Source organism: Clinocottus analis, unplaced genomic scaffold, assembly GCF_023055335.1.
Source record: "Clinocottus analis isolate CAN_PGR_092001 unplaced genomic scaffold, fCliAna1.0.p SCAF_4, whole genome shotgun sequence".
In the NCBI taxonomy this organism is placed as follows: Eukaryota; Metazoa; Chordata; class Actinopteri; order Perciformes; family Cottidae; genus Clinocottus; species Clinocottus analis.
In genome coordinates, this window is record NW_027176153.1 from 22,140,896 (window position 1) to 22,165,994 (window position 25,099).

General features: G+C 44.5%; 1 protein-coding gene across 3 annotated transcripts; it reads right to left on the minus strand.

Annotated features, from left to right (window-relative positions):
* Positions 1-24,804, minus strand: src (v-src avian sarcoma (Schmidt-Ruppin A-2) viral oncogene homolog). Of its 3 annotated transcripts, XM_068597034.1 has the most exons (14): positions 24,438-24,804; positions 9,676-9,937; positions 9,487-9,586; positions 8,531-8,548; positions 7,811-7,909; positions 6,924-6,950; positions 6,619-6,722; positions 5,127-5,276; positions 4,886-5,041; positions 4,403-4,582; positions 3,843-3,919; positions 3,593-3,746; positions 2,970-3,101; positions 1-2,762 (listed from the first exon to the last, which is right to left on the minus strand). In XM_068597034.1, the coding sequence occupies exons 2-14, from the start codon at positions 9,926-9,928 to the stop codon at positions 2,554-2,556; spliced, it is 1,659 nt and encodes a 552-aa protein (XP_068453135.1). In that variant the 5' UTR covers positions 9,929-9,937; positions 24,438-24,804; the 3' UTR covers positions 1-2,553. The 3 variants fall into 3 exon arrangements, with proteins under 3 accessions (XP_068453135.1, XP_068453136.1, XP_068453137.1); XM_068597035.1 differs by lacking the exon at positions 6,924-6,950; XM_068597036.1 differs by lacking the exons at positions 6,924-6,950; positions 8,531-8,548.
* Positions 24,805-25,099: the final 295 nt, after the last annotated feature.

The following is a 25,099-nucleotide window of genomic DNA, read 5'->3' on the forward strand; positions in this document are numbered from 1 at the left end:
TATTCAGTTGATAAACACGATAGGATACAGTTGGCAATATACAAATTTTATTGAAACGTACTTTCAAATTTGAACAATAGTCAGTAAGATTTAACAAAGATCTATTCAGCTGAAAATTCCCATTGGATACAGTAGAAAAGAGTATAGATAGGAATATCACAGATTTAAAAAATATCTGCATAGCCAGAGAGAAGACCCACAGAACCCAACAGGACATAACCTTGGCTTGTAAGCAAGGCTGCATACAAATAATATGATCTTTTTCGTGCACTTTTTGCTCATAAGCATTGAGTGAGACAGGTCAGGAAAATTAGGGAACGATGCCAGAACACCCGACCACACCCATGCAGGTCAATGCATTCATGGTGGCATATGTCCACAGGACACAGTACGCGTCACAGATATCAAAACTTCTTCAATTCATGGCGGCCAAATCATTATCTGTATGGAATTATTTAATCATGATGAGTAGCGCTTTATGAACAACAAGCTGGAGATAGTTGATCAAACTACATACACGCACACGCACACACACACGCAAACGCACACAATGTTGGTCAGGTGTACCCAGAAACCCTCCAAAAACGTTTCACAAGAATGACATTTGATTACCTGCTCGTTTACCAGCCTCAGAAGCAGCACCAACATGATTTGAAGAGAAACACAATGTAAACATTTGTGGTTTTGATTGCATTATGGGAAGAAGTAACGCTGGTAGATGATCAGTATCTGGCAAGACAGAACTGCTGCGAGTACTCAGGGGATACGGAGCGGTTATCCTCTATAATTCGGCCATAGAATGAGTCATATTGGAAATATACAACCAAGATACGTTTTACAGTAATACGAGCACAAAGAGAAAAGAAAAAAAAAACATTTTTTATTTCTATAATATATATTTATATCGTTATTGTTATGTTATTTAACCCATGAAAGTACCATACACATTAAGGTTTGAACGATGATGATGCCAAAAGTCAAATAAACAATTGGGTTATTTTTCAAAGGAATAAATTATAAAGATGATATATATATATATACAAAAATTATTAGCATTAAGGATATTTACAATTAAGTCTCAAGATGCCAATTTATTTGCTGTACATGCTGTTTATATGGGAAGGCGCTCTGGTCTGCTCACTACAGGCTGGAAAGAGGCATAACCAGAACACAGGAGCGCTCTGTTGCTCATTTATCAAAGAAACATATTATCTCCAGTGTACCATTGTGCACAAAAATGCAGTAAATAGGAAAATACTGAGGCTGATTAAAGATAGAAATCTTCATAATAATGAAGGTCAGCACGGAGACTAGAAGAAGAGTCGCCTGATTTGAATTTGAATCCTTGAAAAACAAATCAGCAACGTGAAACCCTGCCGGTGAGCTGGTTTGGGACTGTACTCGGGTGCAGGATCTCAAAAAAGCTGACAAACAACTGCTTACATAACTCAAACTTCATTGTAAGAAAGGTAGAGTAGTAAAATACACTTTTACACAGTAGAAGAGAGTACAAAAGAGATTTTCAAATGGCACAAAAATCCTTGCAGCAGAATTCTTGTCTTCTCCATCCTGAGATGACCATTAGTGATCAGTAGCCTTTGCATTTTGTGTGTAAGAAAAGTCACAATTAGAAAATAGATAGACTCTGCCTGCTGTCTTCTTTGACTTCAGCTGTATGTTGATTCACAGCGATACACCAATTCGTCCAATCGGCGAGTGAGACTACACACTCTTATGAGAATCAAAAAGGTGTTAGTCTGGAACTTAATCTCACAACGCTTGGGAAAATGTTGCACAGCGGAAGCATGATCATAAAGTCAAATCGTTCACCTGAATTTAATCCAGTTGATCCAAGTCTAACAACAACAAGAAAAACCCACAACGTCCTGGCAAATTATTCTACGGTCCAAATAGTTGCTTTTTAATTGGCAAAGTGGAAGACAGACTCTGAGCATTGTGTGTTTTTAAATGGTACCCCAAAGAAAATTTAGAGAAAATAGACATCCTGAAGAGGGGCTTTTAGCAGGGCAAGGCTTGAATCCAACGTTCCTTCTCTGGACTCTGGATGGAGTCTTTTGTCATCGTCTAGTGTCTCTTGCAGTGTTAAATCTGGCAAACTAAAAGATCAGTCGGGTGAGTTGACACAGGAAGAGTGCATGGGGAATGTATATTATTAGGGCGCCTTACAGACACAAGGAAGGTAGAAAAACATCCTTGGATGTTTCGGGTGTTGATTTGACTGACAGACAGAATAACACAGGACTGTATAATGGACTCAAAATATCACAGTTTAGTCTTTTACTTTGAAAACGGTCCCATGAGAGCGGACAAGTTGAAGAGCGTGACTTTGGAAAGAGGCAGGAACTGAAAGTTGCTGATTGATTTCATGTCCCGTTGATACTCCTCGGAGTAACTCATAGTACCCAGAATGCAGTCGGCTCTCTGCCCCTCATACAGCACATACATTACCCCCGACACGTGCGCTCTGGGAGTAGATGCACATGCTCAGTTTTGCGCATGCAGGACGCATGCACACATCCACATTCGGCCCAGTTACAGGTTCTCTCCCGGCTGGTACTGAGGCTCTGTGGAGGTGAAGTAATCCTCCAGGAAGCCCTGCAGGTACTCAAAGGTGGGCCTCTCCTCGGCCTCCTTTCTCCAGCAGGTCAGCATCAGCTCGTGCAGGGATTCAGGGCACTCTGCCGGGATCGGCATCCTGTAGCCACGTTCCACCTGGTCCAACACCTCCCGGTTCACCATACCTGGAAGGAAGGCATGATGTAAGATACACACTATCTCAACTTGTGCCACATCATTTCTAATGACTAATAGACTCCTAATCATAAATCTTTATGCCGGTGGAGCGTGATGACTCAGTAACTGAGTCTCTGTTATAGACTTACACAATCTAAAATACACAGGTTCATCTCTCCAAACTGACAAAATGTGCTAAAAAAAACAATCCTTGCCTGGATAGGGCACTCGGCCTTTGGTGGCCAATTCTGTCAGCAGGACTCCGAATGACCAGACGTCAGATTTAATGGTGAATTTTCCGTACAGAGCCGCCTCGGGAGCCGTCCACTTGATGGGGAACTTGGCTCCTGGAGGCGGGAAAAGGTTTATTAGCCAGTTAAAATGGGAACAGTCAGCAGAGAGTTAAACTAGAGTCACTGTAGTGGATGTTTGTCTCAAATGTGAAGGCTTCCCTGAAATATCGCATTATCGAGAATGGAAAAAACAAATCACACAACACCTGCTGCATAAATTATAAGTTTCCTTGAGTCTAAAACCTGAGATTATCAAAGTGATGAGAAAGAAAAAAAACCTCTGATGCATGAAAATCTTTTACAAATGATTGTTTTTAATTTACTAAATACTTTCACCACTTCAGATCTAAAGAAATTATTCAAATTAGACGTGCTGAGAGAAATAGCCCTCTTCAGTTGCACTGTTCATAACTCACCAGAACCTGCGAGGTGGTGTCACAAACAAATAGGACGTTATTCTGGTCACAAGCTAAGCAGGTGGAGAACCACTGCGCTACATTGAGAAACTGTAAAAAACAACAACAACAACATCTTCCTGGTCTCACCTTGCCGAGCTGTATATTCATTGTCCTCAATGAGGCGAGCCAGACCAAAATCAGCCACTTTGCAAACCAGATTGTCTCCCACCAGGATGTTAGCAGCTCTCAGGTCTCTGTGCACGTAGTTCATCCTCTCCACATAGGCCATGCCTGAAGCAATCTGAAGAAGAGACAAAGTTTTGTGATGGTCTGCACTAAAAGAAAACACCAGATACACCTAAAGGAAGTGATGCAGCAGCAGTTTATTTGTGCTGACCTGTGAAGCCATGTCCACCAGTTGGGGGAGGCGGAGCATTTTACCCATGTCGCCTTTCAGGAAATCCAGTAAGCTACCTGTCGGCAGAGACACATGCAGGCTCGTAAGACATTGTTGGAGCTGTTGTGGTCATTTCAGATTTGATAGTGTGTCCCTTTATTGTGCGATTAGTCCATTTAATGACATCCAGAATGAGGTGTGCAGAATACAATTGTTATTATTATCAAGTGTGAGTTGATTGGTTTTGAAGATCTTCTGTAGATATGTCTGCCTTCTCTGTAATGGAGTTATATGTCACTCTGCTTGTGGTGCTCCAATAAAAAAATCTAACATTTAAAACATATATTTGTAGTCAGTAAGCACATCATAGCTTGACTATTGATTGGCTCCAGTTATAAAACAAATAATCCTCACAGTCATGTAGGTTTTCAGTAGCTAGATTGACACAAATATCGTTTTAACTGGGCTACAACTATATGATATATAAAAAATGAAAAACTTTATTTGTTTCCTGAGTTCTACGGTAAACATGATTATATGTGTCATGAGTCCTTGCTGACCTTGTCCCATGTACTCTGTGACGATGTAGATCGGTTCCTCGGACACCACGGCATAGAGCTGAACCAGCTTTTCATGTCTGAGTTTCTTCATGACCTGAGCCTCCATGAGGAAGGCCTCAGGAGACATAGTGCCGGGTTTCAGGGTTTTTATTGCCACCCGTGTTGTCCCGTTCCAGGTTCCTGTAGTTGCAACGAGGGACGAGGAAAGATCGCGATTAGCTATAACACCTAAACACCACGTGTATACGTAAAAAGCTTTCAAAAGCAGGCAGAAATATGGAAATATGGAGCTAATGTGATGGCTAAAAGGTTTCTCCCGATCAAAGTTTTAGATATATGAATGCAAACAGTGCCAGGTGTAAAAACAACCACTTTTAGTAATAGTTCAACAGCAAATCTCCACAGAACGACAGAAAACCAGGAGAAACACTTCCCGAAATGTCTGGGTTTTTTAATCAAGAAATAGATCAAAGCCCGGCTTACCCATCCAGACTTCTCCAAAGCATCCTTGTCCCAGCTTGAGGTCAAGACGAAGGGACTCTCTTGGGATCTCCCAGGCATCCTTGGACAAGCCCTGAGTCTGAGGCTTCAGCACAGGGCAGATGTCTGACAGACTGTGACACAGCCCATCAGAGTGCTCTGGTGGAAACACAAGAGAGGACATGTGGTAAGAAAAGGAAATCCAGATTCTGTCCAAATCACAGATGAATCTTGATGGACTCACTGCGATAGTGGTTGACAAGCTGCTGCAGGTTGCTGAACTGTGTGCGTGATGTGATGTAGAAGCCTCCGCTGTCCAGCTTCCTGATCTTGTAGTGCTTCACATTCAGCCCTTTGGTGTTGTCATAGTCCAATACAGACAGACAGTAGGCACCTGGAAAGATATTGATGAAGAGCAATATATATTTATACGTGACAAGTCGACATTATTCTAATGACTGGGACGAAAATATTGAATCCATCAGAAATATCACACAGGTCAAATGGCATAATACAAGTGTTTGTGTGGATATTGAAAGGAGAAATAAGGCTGTAAAGTTTGGGTGACAATGTGCTCTTTCCGCCACCAGAGGGCAGTGTCAGTCAGATGAATAAAACAGCATAAATCCCAGAGCTCTCTGATGTTTGAACTGGGTGATACGGCCTGTAGTTGTACAGTCCTCATGCCTCAGCTCCACACTGACCTAATTCTGTCGGGCTCACCCACCCAGTACCTCTCCACTCACTCATCCACTCGCTCTCCCTCATCCCTCCCCACCTTGTCCCTTTTCCCCATTCTGTGCAGGGCTTACATAGATATCCAATAATGGGACACTATGGGAATCCTGAACGTGTAAGCAAATCACACACATACACGCACACGCATACACACAGATCTAGCTAAAACCTGTGGGGACCTAACTATCTGCAGACCGAGTCCCACAGGCGTCACATGCAACCTTCTCCCATCTGCCTGCGTCGTCTCTCTACATGTATTCACATCTGACACGACGCAGCGTGCCGCACGGCGACGCGTCTCGATGCTTGACAGAATTTTTTCTTTCTTCTCCTCTGTGCATTTTGGAAGGACGTGTCATGAGCTTCATGTTGAGATCTAAAGGTTTTTTTTTGTTTTTTATTTTGACAAAATAATAATTTTAAGTAAATAAATAACACAAAGAAGCCCACACAAATTGTATTTGAAAAGATTTCAGTAATAAATTGTATTTGCAGCATTTTTTTTTTTGCTTCAGGTGTTACACATTATCTGAGTTTCATTGAAATATATATATTTTTTTAATTCAAATTTATATCTTAATAATATGGAAGCCCATTTTACCCACAAAGAAAAATAGGACCAAAAAAAAGAAGAAAAAAAAATTATGACCAAAAACAAAACAAAAATTAGAACAAAAAAAAAGTAGAAAAAAATTAGGACCAAAAACAAACAAAAACTTAGGACCAAAAACAAACAAAAAATTAGGACCAAAAAAATAAAATTAGGACCAAAAAAATAAAATTAGGATCTTTTTATTTATTTATTTATTGGCATATTTACCTCTGTTGAGGATTTTCTCTGACATAAGCCTTTTTTTATTTTAAAGAATTTTGGAGCAAGCTTTGAATACTGAACATGTTTTGATACTTGATGCAAAGATCAAATTTTGGTCAAGACTCGAGGCGTATTGAGGTTTGACTCCCAGCCAAACAGTCTCCTCCGTGTGAGGCACACTTACCTTTGGTGGTCTCACTCTCTCGCACCAGAAAAGTCCCTCTCCTGTTCTCCAAACTGAGCAGCAGCCTCTCTGAGTCGCGGCGAGTGATTTTACCAAAGTACCACCTGGTGAGGTTGAGAGAAAACAAAAATGGAACACACAGGGAGCAGGTTGGTGAGGGGAAGAAGATGTAATGTGGGTGGAGGAGAAGGAATGAAAAAAGCAAGGATGAGTTGTTGCTCATGGTTTCCAAAAATGTAGTGAGACTTCGTCTTTGCATTCCAGGTGCAATGCATACTAATGCACACAGTGCAACAGCTGCTTACCTGGACTCTAGAGTCAGTCTGAGATGACTGGAGGAGCAGGAGGAAAAGTGAGAAATTGAGTTGTTATAAAAGTAGAAAAGGTGTGTGTGTGTGTGTGTGTCTTGATATAAGCAAGCAGGTTAGCAGGTAGAGGTAAGTAGTGTGTGTCCGACAGGAGGAGAAAACAGTGAACAGCCCTTCAGTCATTCAAAGAAATACTTCTACATTTTGGGAAATACACTTATTTGCTTTCTTGACAAGAGCTATATGCAAAGATTAATACCGCGCTCATGTTTTTAGGGTAATTATGACGCTACTGCCATGAGTCAGTTAGCCTAGCATAGCATAATGACTGGAAACAGAGGGGAAACGGCTAGCCGGCTCTGTCCCTCCCTCCAAAAATAATTTCTAGGTGCAGTGACTTCCGTCTGAGGTTGCCAGACAAACAGCTGAGTCTCTAGGAAGTTGCGGTTCCCAGCCAAGAAATAGTCCCACACAGAACCACGCGCACAACCACAAAGTGACGGTTTCACACTTGGGTTTTTGTACAAAGTACACAAACAACATAAAGTGTGTTATTACCTGAGCTCCGTGGGTTTAGGTCAGGGAATTTCGCTAGCTTTGGACGGAGGCCAGGTTAGCTGTTTCCCCACGTTTTCAGTCTCTATGCTAAGCTAAACTAAGCAGCTATCTGACTGTATTAATCTAAAGGACAGACATTAGCAATATGTGAATCGTCTCATCTAACTCTCGACAAGAAAGCAAATAGGTGTTGCACTTTTCTTCAGAGGCCTCATTTGAAATTCACATTGACATTAAAAGCGAGAAAAATCTTCAAAATCAAATGTTTGAGTGCGGCTTATTAAAGACAGATACAAGAGACGGCAAAAAGAAAAAAAAGGGTTTACTCTTCTGCCTGGATGGAGTCAGATGGAGCCACATAATTGCTGGGGATATAGCCGCTCTCTCCAGTGGTAAGGGAGCGCGCCAGCCACCAGTCGCCTTCTCTGCACAGATGAAACGATAACACACAACTTTACGCAGGCTCATCACACACCCGACACACAAATGAGTCAGTCTGACTTTAAGGGCTGGTGTTTATCAAGTGTCTCAGAATATAAATGAGATGCTGCTGCTGATAATTTTCGCTTTCTCTGTCGCCACTCACAAGGTTTTAGTTCCCACAGCAATTGAGCTCTCGGGTCCTGAAGAAGCTTGATAAATACAAGCCCAGGCATCTCTATTTGGGTGTTATGTAATTAGAAAACACACATGCATTCATGTAGGTATGCCAACAGGGAGGGATGGTGCTTGTGTGCTACACTTAATCAGGGAGTGAATAGCTTTGCAGCACTCGAGTCACTTCCAAAATCAAATTACCGTTTGATTACATTAATTGCCTCTAGTTGACCTGGATTGATTGTAAGTGCTGCAAGGCTTCGCACCAACTTCCCCAGACTACTTTACTGAAGGTTCAGGGGCTGCAAGGGCATAGTTTATGTGGTTTGTACCTTTCTAGTGAAGTGGTATTACGGTGCAAAAGTATGTTCTAGTATGCTTCAGATGATACAAACACAGAGACAGACGAATGGCACATTCAAATACAATTCCAGGGAAGCTTCACAAACCTGCAGTTCACTTTCCTCCTGTAAAAAACATTGTGATGGTTTGTGATGAAATGGAAAAGAGAGATGGAAGGGAAATGGTGGAAAAGGAAGGGGTTACAGAAAGAAAGAGAGCACGTTACGAGCCGTTGAAGGATAGCAGAGTACAGAATTCATAATATGGTGCATAAAGCTATGACCCTAAAATATTTAAATCATTGCATAACTTGCAGACAAGGGAGGCACAGTGATGAGGCAAAAAGCCGAAAAACATGCAGGATGCACAGCAGTATTAGAATAAAAGCCTTTTAGGTCACCGTACATGGCTGCAAAATGCATCAGAAAGCTATGACAAGTCTGCCTGACACCTTGTTTGCCTGTGATAATCCGTAAACTAATCTTCGAGATTGTTAATGGATTCTGCTTGTACTTGACCCAATAATGATCCAGGTCTTGGCTTAAGGGGGCAGATGCAGTGATAATCCACTATTGTCCTCAGTTCCTGCCTTCTAGGTCAGCAGTTTGTAAGTGGGGAAGCAGCACTGGGGGTGCAGCACTACAGTATTTGGTTCACTGCACCTCTATTGATTCATAGTGCGAGCACTAAAAACAGACATTCTCTAGAAACAGGTTGATTTGTGTTTGGCAACTGGGTCTCGGGTGAAACCAACACAAATAGCCACATTCTTACTGAGGTGGGCCGAGCAGCGAGTTGAGCTGGTCTTTTGTGAATGAAGCAAAGATTGTGCAGAAAACGCGTCAGCAAGCTCGACTGAGGAACCCCGTTTCTGTGTTTACGGTGGGTTTTCAGAGAAGCGACGGGCATTTCGGGGTGCAAAGCAGCCAGTCAGACAACCGAGCGATAACTCAGACGGACAATCTGTGGACGCGTCTATGTACACCATTCACACAGTGAGTGATAAAGATTGATTTTTTTTTTAAAAAGAGAAAAAGGACATGGGATGCGGTATTTTCCTTACGTGTTGTTGACTATCTGGAGGCGTTCGCCCTTCCTGAAAGAAAGGTCCGAGGCCGTTCTAGACTCATAGTCATACAATGCCACAAAGGTCGTCACGCCTCCTATCGGGACAGAAAGTTTGGCCATTTACCAGAGTTGTACACACAGTTCAAACAACACGACACAAGGAATCCCCCCCCAAAAATCTCACCTGCGAGTGTGATTCTGTTGGGAGAGTTGACGGCATTGTTCTCCACACCTCCGAACAGAGACATCTCTGCACTATTGGTCATAGGCTGATTGCCACCCAGACCTCCATCCACAGTGGGACTACGGTTGGGTGTCAAGGACTGTTGATTGGAGCTGAGGTGGTGGCCGCCAACGCCTCCACCGGAGCTGAGGTTGCCTTCGACGCTGCGGGTTCGATGGCCGACATCCTTGGGCTTACTCTTGGATCCCCCCATGGCCAAGGCCTGTAGGGCATTGGAGGAAAGATATAACAGTCTATGAGACCACAGGTGGAAAAACATTTTTTTTTTTTTTTAAATGGAAAATGCATTTCAAAGCACTGTGAAACCGAACCAGTTTGCATCAGATAGACTTGCTATAATATGTCCTTTTCTCAAAATACATTCCCTGGAAACATTCCTCTGACTGCAACAAGGCCAGATGCGGAAACCAGAGACGGAATGGAGACCACGGCTCTAAACCCACCGAGACACAGTGTCATGTAGACCACATGAATCCCAAATTCCCAACGGACGGAGGAGCAGCTGCCTCTCCACAGTTTCCAAACACACACACATACACACGAGATGCATTTCATCCTACTGCCACCAGCTGAGCACATACACACTGCAGACATGTCGCGCATTCCTGCATGAACATGTGTCAGACGCAGATGCACAGAGCCATCTGAATTTGGTGGTATGATAGTCCGTAGCTTGATTCGAATTGATCATTTAAAGAAGACTCAGGTTGTTTATGTAGTCAAGCTGCGTCTCTCCTGCCAAATTCACTATTCACATCCACGCTCTTGTAACGATATGGCTGGGGCAGCAACACCTTGTCCACCAAAAGGAAAACATCCACATCAGTTTGAGTGTACACCATATTTAGAATATTTTTTGCTGGTTTACCTTGCCTTGAGGCAGCCATTTTTGACAGGAAACTGAAGCAGTCGTTTTGATCTATGCTCTCTCCACAGCCAACAGACGCCATTGAGAAAATAAGCGTGGTTTTACCTCGCAGACTTTGGTACATCCAAACTAACACTTTAAAGACACCAAAGTCACACTAGAAGACATACATACTACCAATGAAGGCAGCGGTAGACTGGAAACTCAATGGTTCCGCAAAGATAACTGTATTTTTAATTATTTTTATTTCAATGGAGTCTTTTGGCTTTGGTGAGAGCGGAGACATTCAATGGTTTGACACTCTCAAATGTGAGGATTTTCTTTATTTTGTTGGTTGGACCACAGAGGCAAATTGAAGACATAATCACGAACTGTAAAACTTAAACAATTGCCTGAAAGATGCGAAAATGCGCTGTCATTTGGATGAAATGTAATAACTCCCTGTGGTTCAATCACTGCAAGGGAGTGACCCTGTGGACATTATGGCTCATTTGCTCCCTTGTTAATTTGAAACAATTGATCGGTGCAACTTTAAATGGTAAAAATAATCAACACATGAATTGACAATGAATCCTCACTTGCAACTCTACTGTGTAGCCACTGATTCATTCATGTGCTCGAGTCAGTGTGGATATTTGACAGCACACTACTTGAACATCGTTTTGATTTTTTTCATGTTGCTGACTGTCGAAACAGTGAAGCACTTCCAGATAGATTTAACGAGTGTGAGCACAAGTGAGTCATCAGATGACAGTGTTGAAAATCAGTCAGTTTTTTAACAATGGGATTTGTGTTAGCTTCTCTCCCGAAGCACGATGAGAACAGGCCAAAGGTCAAGAGGGCAGTTTTGGATTGGATTTGGACTCTACGTCTCTTCATGACTGAAGCTTCCCGCCTACTCGGGCTGATGAAGTGGCTCTAATAACAGCTTAGTGCCAGGAAATTGTAACACTAAGCCAAGGATAATTTAGAGACTCAAGCCTGTGCTATCATGGATAGATATAACCATGGGGGGTCCACTAGAAAATGCTAATTTACAGAAAACACTGGAGGTGGGGTGTCTGGGGAGCCCTTGTGATAAGCAGAGGAGGGTCACAGTGCATATGGGTAGTGTCAGGATGCTCAGCCCTCAGCTGACACCACCCCACCCCGCTATTTAGGAGGCCATACATCTGTTGGATCCGACATTGGAGTCGGCCTAATCCTCAACAAGAGACAAGCTTTCCATGCAAAGGCTCGCTGGCGTGCTCGCCTCCAGGGCAATGCAGCAGTGGCATATGTTGGAAAATGTGTGGCACAAAGAAGAGCACGGTTATCTAACCACGCAAGGGATATTAGCAAAGCTGTCACTGGTTCTTGTCCGTCACTTTGCCCAACCCCCCCCCCCCCCTTAGCCTTATTTCAGACTGGCAATCAGCTGGGAAATGGCTTTCAGTCAGGTTTGGGGATTCCTATAGATGTATAGATGTATATTATGTGCAAGTATCAGAAACAGAAAGAAAGTGGAAGCAGGAAAAATTAACAGGAAGGGAGGACCAAGCGGGGTTCATTTGGGTTGGCATCGTAAACGGGGAGGGGTAGGGCGAGGAATCGAAGAGGGGGTCAATGAAGCCGGGCAGTCGATACCCAACCCCTCCTCCCTCCCCCACGCCCTCCACCCTTCCCCCTTCCCCCAGGGCATGTCTGTGTAAATGGGGGTCGTATCCCAGCAAGTGTGACATATAGCGTGCAGGTTGACAGACAGACACAAAAAAGTGCAGACACAAAGATGTCGGGTGGGTCTGGGAGCTGCTCTTTGTGTGATCTGCGTTCTCCCCGAGCAGGCAGACTGGTTGCATAGTTAATAAGCTATCGGAGGCAGAACGCTGCCTCTCTCGTCTACAGTTGTCGGCTGAGTAAAAAGCTTTTCCCCGTTCCATGCAGATGCTTCTTTCACTTGAGGGTTGTCGCCTTAATGCGGGGTAACTCTTAACTGCTTTAATAAGACATTATGTGGACAGAGCATTGCTAAATAATGATGACTGATGCCAACATGCTGGAAATGCTTGTAGGACAGCAGTCGTGCATGTAACATGGCATGTGATATGATTTTAACCACTCACAAATTTCAAGGTTGAAAATAATTCTGTTTATTTGGCCAGCAGCGTCCCGATACTCTGACCCAAACTGCATACCCAGAAAAATACACTGAAAACACCCGGAAAGGGAAGATCGGACCAAGTAAACACCAAACAGAGCACTGGGAGAGTCTCGGGCCTTTCTTCACACACAGTTTGCAACAAAACCATCTTTTGTCGGCTCGCAGCAGGCGGCGTAAACAACACACAGAAGTGGCCTGTAGCTTGCAGGCTGCCAGATCTTAGCGTGTTTTAGCTCCAACAGCCGGCAGAAATATGGAAATGAAGGAAGTCAGGAAGACAAACAATGTCGTGTTTTGCGGGAATCATGTTTGTGTTGTGTATCATCAGTATAGCGAATGGTAACGAGAGCCTGATTCTGGCCTAATAGGACTGAGGTACTGTAACAAGCACCCACTGTCTGGGGATGGGGAGGGGGGCTACATTAAAAATCCCTCTGGCAAAGTGGGGGTGTGTGGCCGAGTATGTGGGGGATTTGTTTAATTATGCATAAGATCTGACAATGAATTCCAAATCCTTCAAGTCTCCTGGGCTTTTTGGTAAATGGGAATAGTCTTTGAATATTGCTGCCGGGGTTGTTTTCCCCCTACAGGATGTTGAATAACCCTGTTCCGCTGGCTTTTTCATTTTTATATGAAAAGAAAACAATTACGAGGCCTGTCATTGAAATCAAAGAAAAGAGGTGGTGTCTTTCAACCATTAATAGGCTTCACTGATGGAGTCTTTGTCGGGGCAGGATCGTGACACTGGTCCATTTCTCCCAACAACACAGGCTTTGTAATTAAGTCTCCGCTGCTCTGGCTCCTTTAAAAAAAAAATAATAATCTTTTCATCATTCGAAAGGATCAAATAGTCAGGAACATCCAAATTGAACAATGCTGCCTCAGAGGTTCTGTATGCAGGCTTAATGAGAGATTCATAACTACGGGGCTGAATGAAGCAAACCCAAAGTGATACTGAGGGAGACGGTGAAACTCTGCTATGTGACGTGGCGTGTCGGGGCTTGTATGTTGCGATGACAGCTACAGTAAAAAAGACCACTCACTTCTACCGCACGGTGCTAGCTGGTGTTGTTGGCCCGTGGTTGGGCATGTTCTGACAATCTACCGTCACTAATAAAGACCGGTCTTTATCGCCTCAGGCATTAGGTTAAAGGTCACAATTAAGCTTGAGCTGAAACAGTACAATTACAACAATGAAACTTTTGTCGAAACACTTCGTCACATTGTAGGAATAACAAGTGTTCCTGCGTGGTGGCAAATGTTTTATTTGACCCGGTTCTCAAATGACGATGGCTCACCAACATGTGATAGTCTGAAGCCCTGTGCATTTTGAGATGAAAGATGAAATACATGCAGAGGAACCTTAGAAAATATAGTTATTGACATGATTATAAACATTTTGTGTCGGTCTATTTGAACTTAATGTATCATTGGCCATGTAATTAAAAAAACAACACCGTTCTGTACCCCAAGCAAGTCTTACTCAGCTCTGTAAGGTTCAAGTTCCTGTGACTAGTTTAGACATGCAGACCTACATTTAATATGCAGGAATCTCAGATGAATTCAAAATAAATGAAGGCGTTTCTAGCCGGCTAGTCGCTGGTCATGTCAGGCCCAGACTCTGACGGGCATGTGCCCAGCTCGACCACTTCAAAAGAAGCACATATAGATCAAGAAAAAACATGATACGATCCTGAATTGGCCAATCTCTGAGTCCTCTTAAGGGAGCTGAGTGAACAGCTGCTAGTCTGTAGGGAGATATTGTCTTTTTTCTTCACTGCATTTGCATAAGTGGACATGCTTAAAATGGTATGCGTGTGTCAACAGGGAACATATACAGTGTGTGCATGTGTGAGTGACGTGGTCCTAATGTCTGATGCCTGGCGGATGTATTGCTTCATCGCAATGCTCTCTATGTAATTACTACGAGGGAGGGGGGGGGAAGGAGAGCACGGAGGCTTTGGCTCCTGCGTCACTAGCCACCAATTGTAGCATAATCCAGCCTTGCTTGTTCTGTCCAGATTATTAACATCTATTCCCTAATCGTATTCACGCCGTGATGACATTCCATCTGGGGCCTGCGAACAACTCGGGCGCTGCTGCGACAAGACCGGACAGACCGGTCAGACCACTACAACTGTAGCCGCTGCTGCGAGGCCTCAAAACCCTGCTGCTTATCTTGTCTCAACAAATCCATCTGCTGTGGGAAAACAGCTAAAAAAAACTCCACCCACAATAGTTTACGAGCCACTTATACAGTTTGATAAAGTAACGCAACACTCATACTGTGTCACGACAGGTGGGCTGGTTCCTGGTTCAGGGCAAACATCGGTTGGAGTTGGACGTCATCTTGTCTCTCTTCCCTCTTCAATAAACATAAAATAGAGGAAATGGCTCTTGGATGCGTTTGCACACCATTGAATTCTCTGATCAGCCACTGATACGTACCCATCCACACTTCCCATTAATATCCCCATTAGGTTGATCGTCACAAAGAGCTAAGATGAAGTAGCACAGCAGCAGTATGCAGCAGAGAGTAAATGTTTTAAAGCGTGCAGCGTTAGCAGCTCTTTTGTTTTGTGAGTACACACCGAATCAAACTATGAACTCGGAGCTGCTTCTCTGTGTTTGGAGGTGTGAAGGTAAACAGACGCCCCCGGTGGCAGGACTTTGCTGAGTCCTGGATAAAGTGTGTGCGTGTGTGTGTGTGTGTGTGTGTGTGTGTGTGTACTGATCTCACCCCCACACACACCCCTTACCCTGTGCTCCTGTCACGGACAGACACTGGGATGGGAAGGTGGTGAAGTCAATATTTACCATTCCACACATGCACATGCACTCACAGACACACACACACACACACACGCGCGCACACACACAGCTTGTTTCCATGGATGCGATGTCAAGCATTCCACAAACCAACAAACTACACAGATGTAGTCTAGTTGCACGTAGACGTTCTGGGCCAGACTACCGCATGCCTATCTGATGAAGTCAAAGGCTAGATTAGCGGAGGCTCCATCCCTCTAAATTATGTGCGATATCTGTCACTCCCTGAGAGCATTTGGGACAGAAAACAGAAGACGGGGTGAGATAACGTGGGAGATAAGCGACACAGAGAACCAAAGGAAAGGTGAGATCACCTGAAGAAATTCTTTCCATTGTGATGTATTTCCGAGATCTACCGCGGGAAGATTCCCATCAAAAACATTTATGTTTACTCATTTTTTCCCTCCAGTCTCTCAGGAGGCTTCAGGGTTTCTGCTCCTATAATAGGATCAGAGGCCGTGAGCCCTTATCCCTTTCTGTGAGTGCCTATTTGTTTGTTTCTCACCACTGGTATTTGTGCTAAAAAAGCGACCTGCGTGTGCTCAGATCACCTTTTTGTTTGCCAAACGCCACACACACACACACACACACACACCGCTAACCCGGCCTTTAAAATCATATGACATCTCTGGGCTCGTAGAGCTGAGCAGCTGGCTGCTCTATCTTAAACCCCGTGCTTACAGAGGAATTTTTTTGTCCACTTTCAAACAACAAACACTGCTGGCACCAACTGCAGGTTCATGGATTTTCTGTTATCCCCTGTTCCTAATCTGAGTATGACATACACCAAATTATTTTGGGATTGAGGCTCAGTGAGAAAATATCTGGGCCATTTTAGATGGCGAGACCTCCTAAAAGAGTTTATAAAACGAATAGTTCAGCATTTTGGGAAATGTGGCAATGTGCTTTCTTGCTGCAAGGTGAGACGGGAAGATTGATACCACGTTCTTGTCTGTATGCCTAATATGACAACTGTTAGCTTAATTTAGCACAGAGACTATGAATAAGGGGAACAATAGGCTGACCAGGAAGCAAAATATGCCTTCCTTCACCTGCAAAGCAAAGTTATATCGCCTTTATTTAGCTTAAAAGTTTGTTTATGGTTTTACGTTTACAGCTAGGCTAGTTGTTGCCCCCTGTTTCCATTATTTATGCTAGGCTAAGCTAACAGGAAGAGACGTGGACTCCACAGAGACCTATTCCTCCTGATTATAAATCATCTCCAGTAAACTCCTCCCGTGTGTGTCAAATCCCAGACGGCAACACCCTGTTTCACAGCAATTAAATATGGAGAAGATGCCACCCCATGGTGCCACGCATGTCATACAACATTTCTCCTGCCACACTTTCAAGGAAAGTTACACCATATGTGCTGTGGTTGTGCATTGAAAACACACTCATTTTGCACCTTTCCAAGTCAACTGTATCCTGCTTTGAAACACTCACCTCTGAAGTTCTTAGAAAACCTTGAAAAGAAATTGCACAAAAGTAGTGCCGTGGTTTGACTGAGACATTGCACGAACCTTCCTAGACTGGGTGTGACAGACCTGGCTTAGGCGAGACAGACAGAGGACATTAATTTCCTCTTCTTAGGTCACCAGGTGTGTTGCAAAACAACAAATAAATTTCAGCACATTAACCAATAGTAACCATGGCGCAATAAAAACACTTTACAGTTGCATGTTTATAAGGAAGGGAAGACATGAATTCAGATGGAACAATAAACAACCTCATGTTAAAACACATGCCCTGTTTTACAGCCCAAGGTCTCTCAGCTGTTCCCTTATCGCTTGTGATGAATACAGACACGCAACAAGCAGCAGCAGCAGCTATCATTCCTCCTGAAAACCGATGTGATCTGAGGCATCTGTGGCATGCACAGTACCGTGTGCAGGGACCTGGGGGTGTTCGCTGTGTTGTGTTGATATGGGGGGGAAAAGCTGCGCATTGTTCCTTGGTGGCACATTGAATACCAAGAATAGACAGAATGCTTGAAATCTGCTCCGCTGTTTCCCAACAAACTCCAGCTTTACTTCCGTTTCTCTCTGTTCTGCTCTCATATAAACACGGTCATTAAGTGAACTGAGACTGATGAGCTGCGGTCACGTGGTTCAAACGAGAAGCGGGGGAGAGAGAGAGAGAGAGAGAGAGAGAGAGAGAGAGAGAGAGAGAGAGAGAGAGAAGATAAATATAATCCTCAAGGGCTTTGGTAACCCCCACCCTCCCAGTTTTACTCGCTCACTCTCGGTCCATCCCCGCGCCCCTCCCCTCTCCAACTCTTTGCCCATAATTTACCCAATCCTTTCAGGAGAAGGAGAAAGGTGAACATAAAGGATCTCAATCCCTCTGATGTGTCAGCCCTGTGTCACATCGATGGTGGGGGGGGGGGGGGGGGCATCATCCTTTTCTTTGCTTACCAAACATTGGCGAACTGCTCGTAAGGGAGTGGAGGAACATTCAGAAACAAGAGAAACTCCTTCGCCGGTAATGCGACGTGACAAATGTACCAGAGTCGCCAGCATTAGCATGCAATTTAGCTCTTCTGCTAATATCATATGGGCCTATAGGCTTTATGGCTTCAGAGTAACTGAATGTTGCCGACAGTGAATCCTTAAATTCTCCCCTCTCTCATCACATTTCAAAGAGGGAGCATTTGATCAGCTCAAGTCCGCATTGGCTTCCAAGTGCCTCACGCGTCAGTAACCTAAGGCTTCCACCATTTCAGCATTAAACTTCTCATCTGCACAGCCACGCAGTAAGAGAACCCCCTGCATCCTAGACATGTAAAGTTCAACTTAACCCAAAGGGGAACTATGTACAGTATAAACCTACGTATACACATGGAGAGAGAACTGCTCATTAAATACAATAGAAAACACTAGATCATTATATAACGCAATATAATCGCATGTTAGCGTGTTCAAATATGTGAAAGTGGGCCAGGTGTTGCATGTGCACTTGTGTGCATTGTGACATTCCCGGGTTTGTTGCAGCAGTGCGACCGAGCCCAGTCATGGTCGAAGAATGCAGTGTGGAAGAAAAAGGCGAGTCGCAACTTCTCTCCCTGCTCGCGCAGCCCAAAGCAGGAATGCACGGGGGAGCAGGTAGAGACACCGTCAGATGCCCGGGCTTCCCCCCCGAGCCACACATGCCACCCACCCCATGCACATTCCCTTTACCGTCTGTCGGGGGAAAGAAGAAGCATCGAGCAGCCACGTTGGAAGAACAAGTATGTGAGTCAAGGTTGCTGGGCTCTGGACCAGCTTGTTCTCCGTGTAAGGACAAAGTTAAAAGCATGCTGAGGATGTCATACTGCTGTGTCCCCAAGACAAGAGCATCTCTATTATTACTATTGTTCAAATGTATATATTTTTAAGTAAGGCTTCACTGACAGCAGGGGGGAAGAGAACATTGCAAAACATGTTGGGAGTGAGGGAACAGCCGACTCTGTGCTTCTGTGCAGATGCAGACTTATAAATATAGCACGCTGGATCAACATTTCTACAGCCGCTATGGCTGACTTCACAACTGAAAGCAAGACGCAAAGATCCCAGCCCTGCTTCCTTGGAGATAGACAAATAAGAGCGGCAGAAAAACAAAAAAATCTGAGAACACCCACCAACGATTTGGCATTAAATTGTTTAAATGTGCCCGTGTCCCCGCTTCATCATCAAGACATAACTGCTCCCAGCCACGACATTTCCATAACAGATTGGAGGGCGAGACCTCCCGACACTGGAGTGATTTCCTGCATCTCTTTTAATCCAATCCTTTGTTTCGAAGGCGCTGATTTCAATATTCAAATTCAACTCAGTGGGGCGGCGATGCCGGGAACTACACGCTGACTGCTAGACAATCAAAAGCAGAGCGTTGGTTGTGTGGTTGGAGCTTTTTCTATATGAGACAGAGTTGGGTTTACAGCTGGGTTTAATAAACTACCTCCCTGCTGAGAAAGAGGAAAATGTCCCTGTTCTGTATCTGATCCAGACTCACATCAGAGGTGAGGGCAAAGGTCAACGCTGGAACAACCTGGACCTGTTAAATGTATTAAAGCTGAATTTCCATACAAAAGGGTACATACAGCTAAGAGGTGATGATGAAAAACACTGGAACACAAATAAAGCTTTTAGTTTGATTTTTTTGTGTCCAGGAGGGAGATGTTGGTGTGTGTGCGTTGAGTGCATCAATTAACAGCTAAACATGAAAGGAGCTCTATGCAAAATTCAAAGCATATCTGTTGCCTCGAAATGGCTTCCAAGATGGCAGCTAAAAGGTGCCAACGGCACTATAAGAGCGGACAACTAACTGGGCTGACAGAGCTTCCAGTGTTTACATGAGGGGGAACCGGAGAATGGGCGCTACGCTTCTATCTACAACGATGCCATTGGTGGAGACGGGTTTACCCGTCATGTGTACTGTCACATGTACTGTACTGTGTGTCAATATGAGAGCAGCGGCCATAAGCTCACCAGTGGGACGCAACAGGAAAGAATCAAATGCATTAAAAGGCACGCAAGGCATTATGTAAATAAAGCTCTGATCATCACGCACAGAAAGACTCGACTGGCTCAGGTGGACATTAATATATCTTTACATAGACAACAGTTGTTTTCTGCTATATATGTGCCTTGATTATCATAAAGAGAACCTGGAAAGTAGGTGGATTTTGAAACACCAATGAGTGCATCTATACAGATAAAAGTGAGAAATCACAGCTTGATGGTCATGCTGATAAGAGAGTAAAAACATGACTTATTGCTGCTTTAATATCTCAATTACTTACAGATGAAGCATGCAATGATTTTCATTATTCTATCAGTTATTTTCTACCGAAATTCTGTCTTTTCAAATGAATTGTTTCGTCCAACCAACAGTCCAAAACTTAAAGGCATTCGGTTTACTATCACGTAAGAGAGACAAAAGAGAAACTCCTTGAAAAATGTGATTATGTTATTACAGATATTTTCTCTCCATTAAATCAAAAAAAACAAATAATTGCTTCAGCTCTAATCATGTTTTGGTTTTATTGTCAGGAAGTAATGACAAAACAAGTAAAGACATGCACAGCAATATATAAACAGGTTTTTTGTGTTGTGATAGTAATTACGGTTCGTACAACGATGAATAACAAAATCATCAGTACCCACGTCTCTTCATGTATATTTTGACACAGATATGTTCCTGCTCTACGGTTTTGTTCAGACGTTGGGTGTGACGGGATCGATTGTCTCCGCAAGTAACCGATCTGCATAAAAACTCCCATGTCAACATATCCCACAGTGATTCTCAGAGGATGGAGCGCCTCCCGCTTTAGGGAGGGGGGGGGGGGGGGGGGTGTGTGAGGAGCAGCATGTCCTCCCCTGAAGCAGCTCATCATCCTGACCAGGCTCGCACAGCTGCGCCTACACAAAGCCGCACACAGAGGCTTCTTTCCAAATGCCAAAGACGCTTTTCCTGTCACAAGAAAAACGTGCACGGGGGGCGATGGGAATGAAGGGTGTGAGAGTGATCGCTTTTCCACAGAGGCAACAGTGGGTGGATTGAGTGGAGATGCGTGGCCTGTGTCACCCTGGCCGGTTCCCAGAGCAGAGGGACAGGAAGTGGCGACGGGATCCTGGGAGCACACAAGCCCTCCTCTGTTTGTCTGTGTCAAACTATCAGATACTTCATTCAAATGGACAGCAAGCGCACAGAGCGCTCGGAGGGATATGTCAGGAGCGCTTCAGTTCTGCATCCTTATCATTCAACTGCCGTTACTGGATGCAACCCACCGGCTTTGCCGCTCCATGTTTGAGCAGTGTGTGTGTGTGTGTATATCAACTTCTCTCCTGCGGTCACTCATTCAGGAAGTAATACCACACTAAGTGTGTGACAAAGTAGAACCGGCAAGGAAGTGAAACCGTAAGGTTCATGGCTGACAAAGCGCTCGCTGTAATAACGACGGAACACAGAAGTAGGCCACCGACACGTGAAGCTCAAGCGCAGGGAGGCGGACGAATAAAGGCGGGACGGGAGAGAGATGAGAGACGGGGAGAAAGAGGGAGAGAACAGGTGGCACCGGCATTCCCATGCTCAACCGTGAGCCCTTAGAAAGTGGCTGGGCACTAATGACCGGCAAATATGGGCCAGAGCGACAGAAGTTTAGTATCTGCCGCATGAAAAATTCAAAGGCTGTTTGTCAGCAGGAAGCTCTTTGGTGTTTCTCTCTTTCTCTCCCTTCGGAGTTCGTCGCACATCTCGTTGGCAAACTGAAGAGAGGTCGTTGGCATTAGACAAGTGTTTTGTCGTACTCCAAAGTACTCCAACGCCAAAGGGGAATGATGCGTTGTTTCAACAAAGAGGAGGCAAACTACTACTACTACTACTACTACTACTACTACTACTACTACTACTACTAGAGCTCCGACTCATGTACAGTCATCCTCTGTCCTGCTGTTTGTGAGCTCTTGTTGTTTGTTGTTGGCCAATAAGCTAGATCCTCTTTCTGTATCACAAACAATTGCAATATGTCCTCAGCGCTCAATGCCAATTAATCCCCTTCTGACCTAAAGGAAAGTGGGCCACTCACTCGATCAAATGATAAATTCCACAAACTGCCCAGCGAGAGAGGAGTCTGTTTAAATGCGAATGCTCAGTTCACTTCGGGGCAGAGGCAAACACACACATCACTATCAATGTGCTTGGATGGGAAAAAAGGCCTCTCTATAGACCACCCTTAAATGTTTCTCTTCCATCTTTCTGAAAAAGGTGCACAAAGGCAATTTTGAAAGTGGAAGCGACTTGTTTTAAAGCCACCGATTCCTCCAGGGCCGGATAGCTGTGGAAACAAGCGCTTCATTGATGCCAGCGCCAGTGTATCACCGTGACAGACAGACCACTCCAGTATAAGAGGAGGGGGGGGGGGAGACAAAGGGGCCAGTCCACAGCCACGTTGCCAATTAGCAGGAATTTGGTCCACGAGAGCCACTTTCCGCCAATCGCATTGGAGCCGACATAAACATCGACAGCTTTCACTGGGGAGCATTCATGGGATTCCAAGGAGCATTAGGTCCCCTCAGTGGAGCCTGAAAGCAGGCAGTCAGAAAGTACAATGGGCCAGCTCGTACCACTTTGAGAAAAACTTCTCACTCAGTGGTCGGCTGTGCAGAATGCGTGTTGTTAGCTCGCGTTATGGGAGAAGCTGCAACAGTTTGTGTCGGCATTGCGGGAGATGGAAGAACGCGTCATGAACCGGGTCGCTCTTTGTGATGACGTTAGATGTGGGAATTTAGCAGAATGTGTGATAAAAAAAACAAGCAAAAGAGGGCATCAAAGAGGCCATGTGTGTGTGTGTGTGTGTGTGTGTGTGTGTGTGTGTGTGTGTGTGGAGGGGGTTGTGCTCAGCATCAGTTTGCACGTCATTGGCCTGATACACAATTTAAGGATATTGAAACAGGATCTAATACGTTTTTGCCTGCATGTTGCCAAACATTCTAATTCCTTCAGGAAAATGCAAAATACATTCAAAATCAAAATCTGTGGAGGATTAGTGTAATGCACTCTTGATCATTAAATATAATAGCAATGTTATGTTCATAAAAAAAAAAGATTGATGTCTCTCTGGAGAAATGTTTCAGATCTCAGGATTACAGAGACAGTACAAACGAGCTGGAATCCACTGCTGGTTTATACATCATATTTAGGTTTTAGGCAGATCAAAAAGCTCAGAAATCACACTGCATCAGTGACACAGCAGGTTCAAGTGTGTGTGTGTATGTGTGTGTACGTGCGTGTGTGTGTCACAAGCTGAAGGAAGTGTCGTGTCTCAGCTGGCGTGATAGTAAATGTCTCACATAGTGTCGTCTGACACAAACATCTGACAGTAAATCTGGTCGAGACGCTAAATCGGGTTTAATTTTCTCGACAGGTGACAACTGACTAAGTTAGCAAATCTGTGCGCTGATCCGGGACCAGCAGTCAGAGAGTCAGAACTGACGTGTACAGCAGCCGACAAACGGTAAAGGCCAATGTCACAATGTTAAGACACAAACAATTTGGGAGGATATGGACTTAATCTGTATGATCAGGGTCATCAATTACAGGCTCTCGCTACTTAGTCTTCTGTATCCTTCCTCACCACCACATTAGAGTCAATATTTGGGCCTTTGAGTCACGTTAAGAGGGAGAGACTCATTTTAAGCATATTAGAGACACGTCTGTGTGGGATAAAGAAAGGAAAATCTGTGGCATCCTGAGTGAAAAAAACTAATTATTTAGAGGAAATCCAGTTTAAAATCCATACACAGTCTCTCTGATCTTCTCACTCACACATACAGCAGCACAAGTTCAGCAGATAGCCCATAAAAAAAGACTCTCACTGCAGAGCAGCTCCAGCTGCCAGGTTTCAGATGGTCTTGAAAGAGCTTCCACCCAGGGAGCCATTTCTCTTAAAATTGAGGGTATGCACAGTAGAGGGCTGCGTGATTATGCTCCTAAAAAATGCTGCAGAGACAGGACTGTATAGATAGTACAGAATATGGCCTCAGCTTGCATCTTAAAAAAAAAAAAAGAAAGCTCTGATGAGTCACGTCACTGTAACTCTGTGGTACAGTTGCTGGCAAAACAATGATTCTGATGAATCATTGTTGAATCCATCTGATCATTAAAAGCAGAATCAAAAGTATATTTGTCCACATCATATTTGGGTCATAGAGATGCGACGCCTGACTCTAAAGTGGAGAGTTTTGTCACAAACAGCATAGTAGCCTGATCTGCAGCAGCGTTGTTGTGATCCAACCTCTCCATTCATGTTTAACCCAGTCTGTCTGCCCTGCCTGTCATGACTGAAGTCCCCCGCACCAACAGAACAAGTTTCGGGCTACTTACCCTGACGCGCAAGGCTACCGCGGATTTGGCGTCGTCGCTGCTCCGACGATCAGACAGGCGGATCTCGCTTCAAACCATTCATGAACCGGTAAGAGGAACCAAAAGCTCACAGATCCTCAAATCGGCGGCTTAGAGCAGCGGCGGCGGCGGCGGCGGCGGCGCAGACAGTCGGTGCCAAAAGGAGCGACGGAGAGGCGATGAGGAATCCCATTCAGCTGGAGGGGCGGTCCGGTGGTGAGGTCATGACGGGGGATGACTCCAAGGATAAGAAAACATCTTCCACGCACATGTAAATGAATAACAGGAATAAGTACAAAGACCAGAAGGGGGCCAATCGCATATGTCAAGCTCGATTCTCCCGACAGACGAACACCAAATCACGAGCAAAACACTGGGAGGAGATCTGAGAGGCAAGGCAGGGGAGGAGACGCAGCGGATTGTCGGGCTCCGATTGGTGGGATGCTTTTTGTGCACGACCGAGACCTGATTTAGGTGAATGGCGTTTCGTGGAAGTCCCTGCTCACCTGAGGGTGCAGGTGCGAACGTGGCTGCTCGGTTATTCATATTGGAGACTGGACCGTTTGTTGTGTTCGTGCAGAGGCGTTTTAGTCAGCTTGCATCCGTTTTTCATTTTGACAGTTTGTGCTCAAAACTGTTGACTT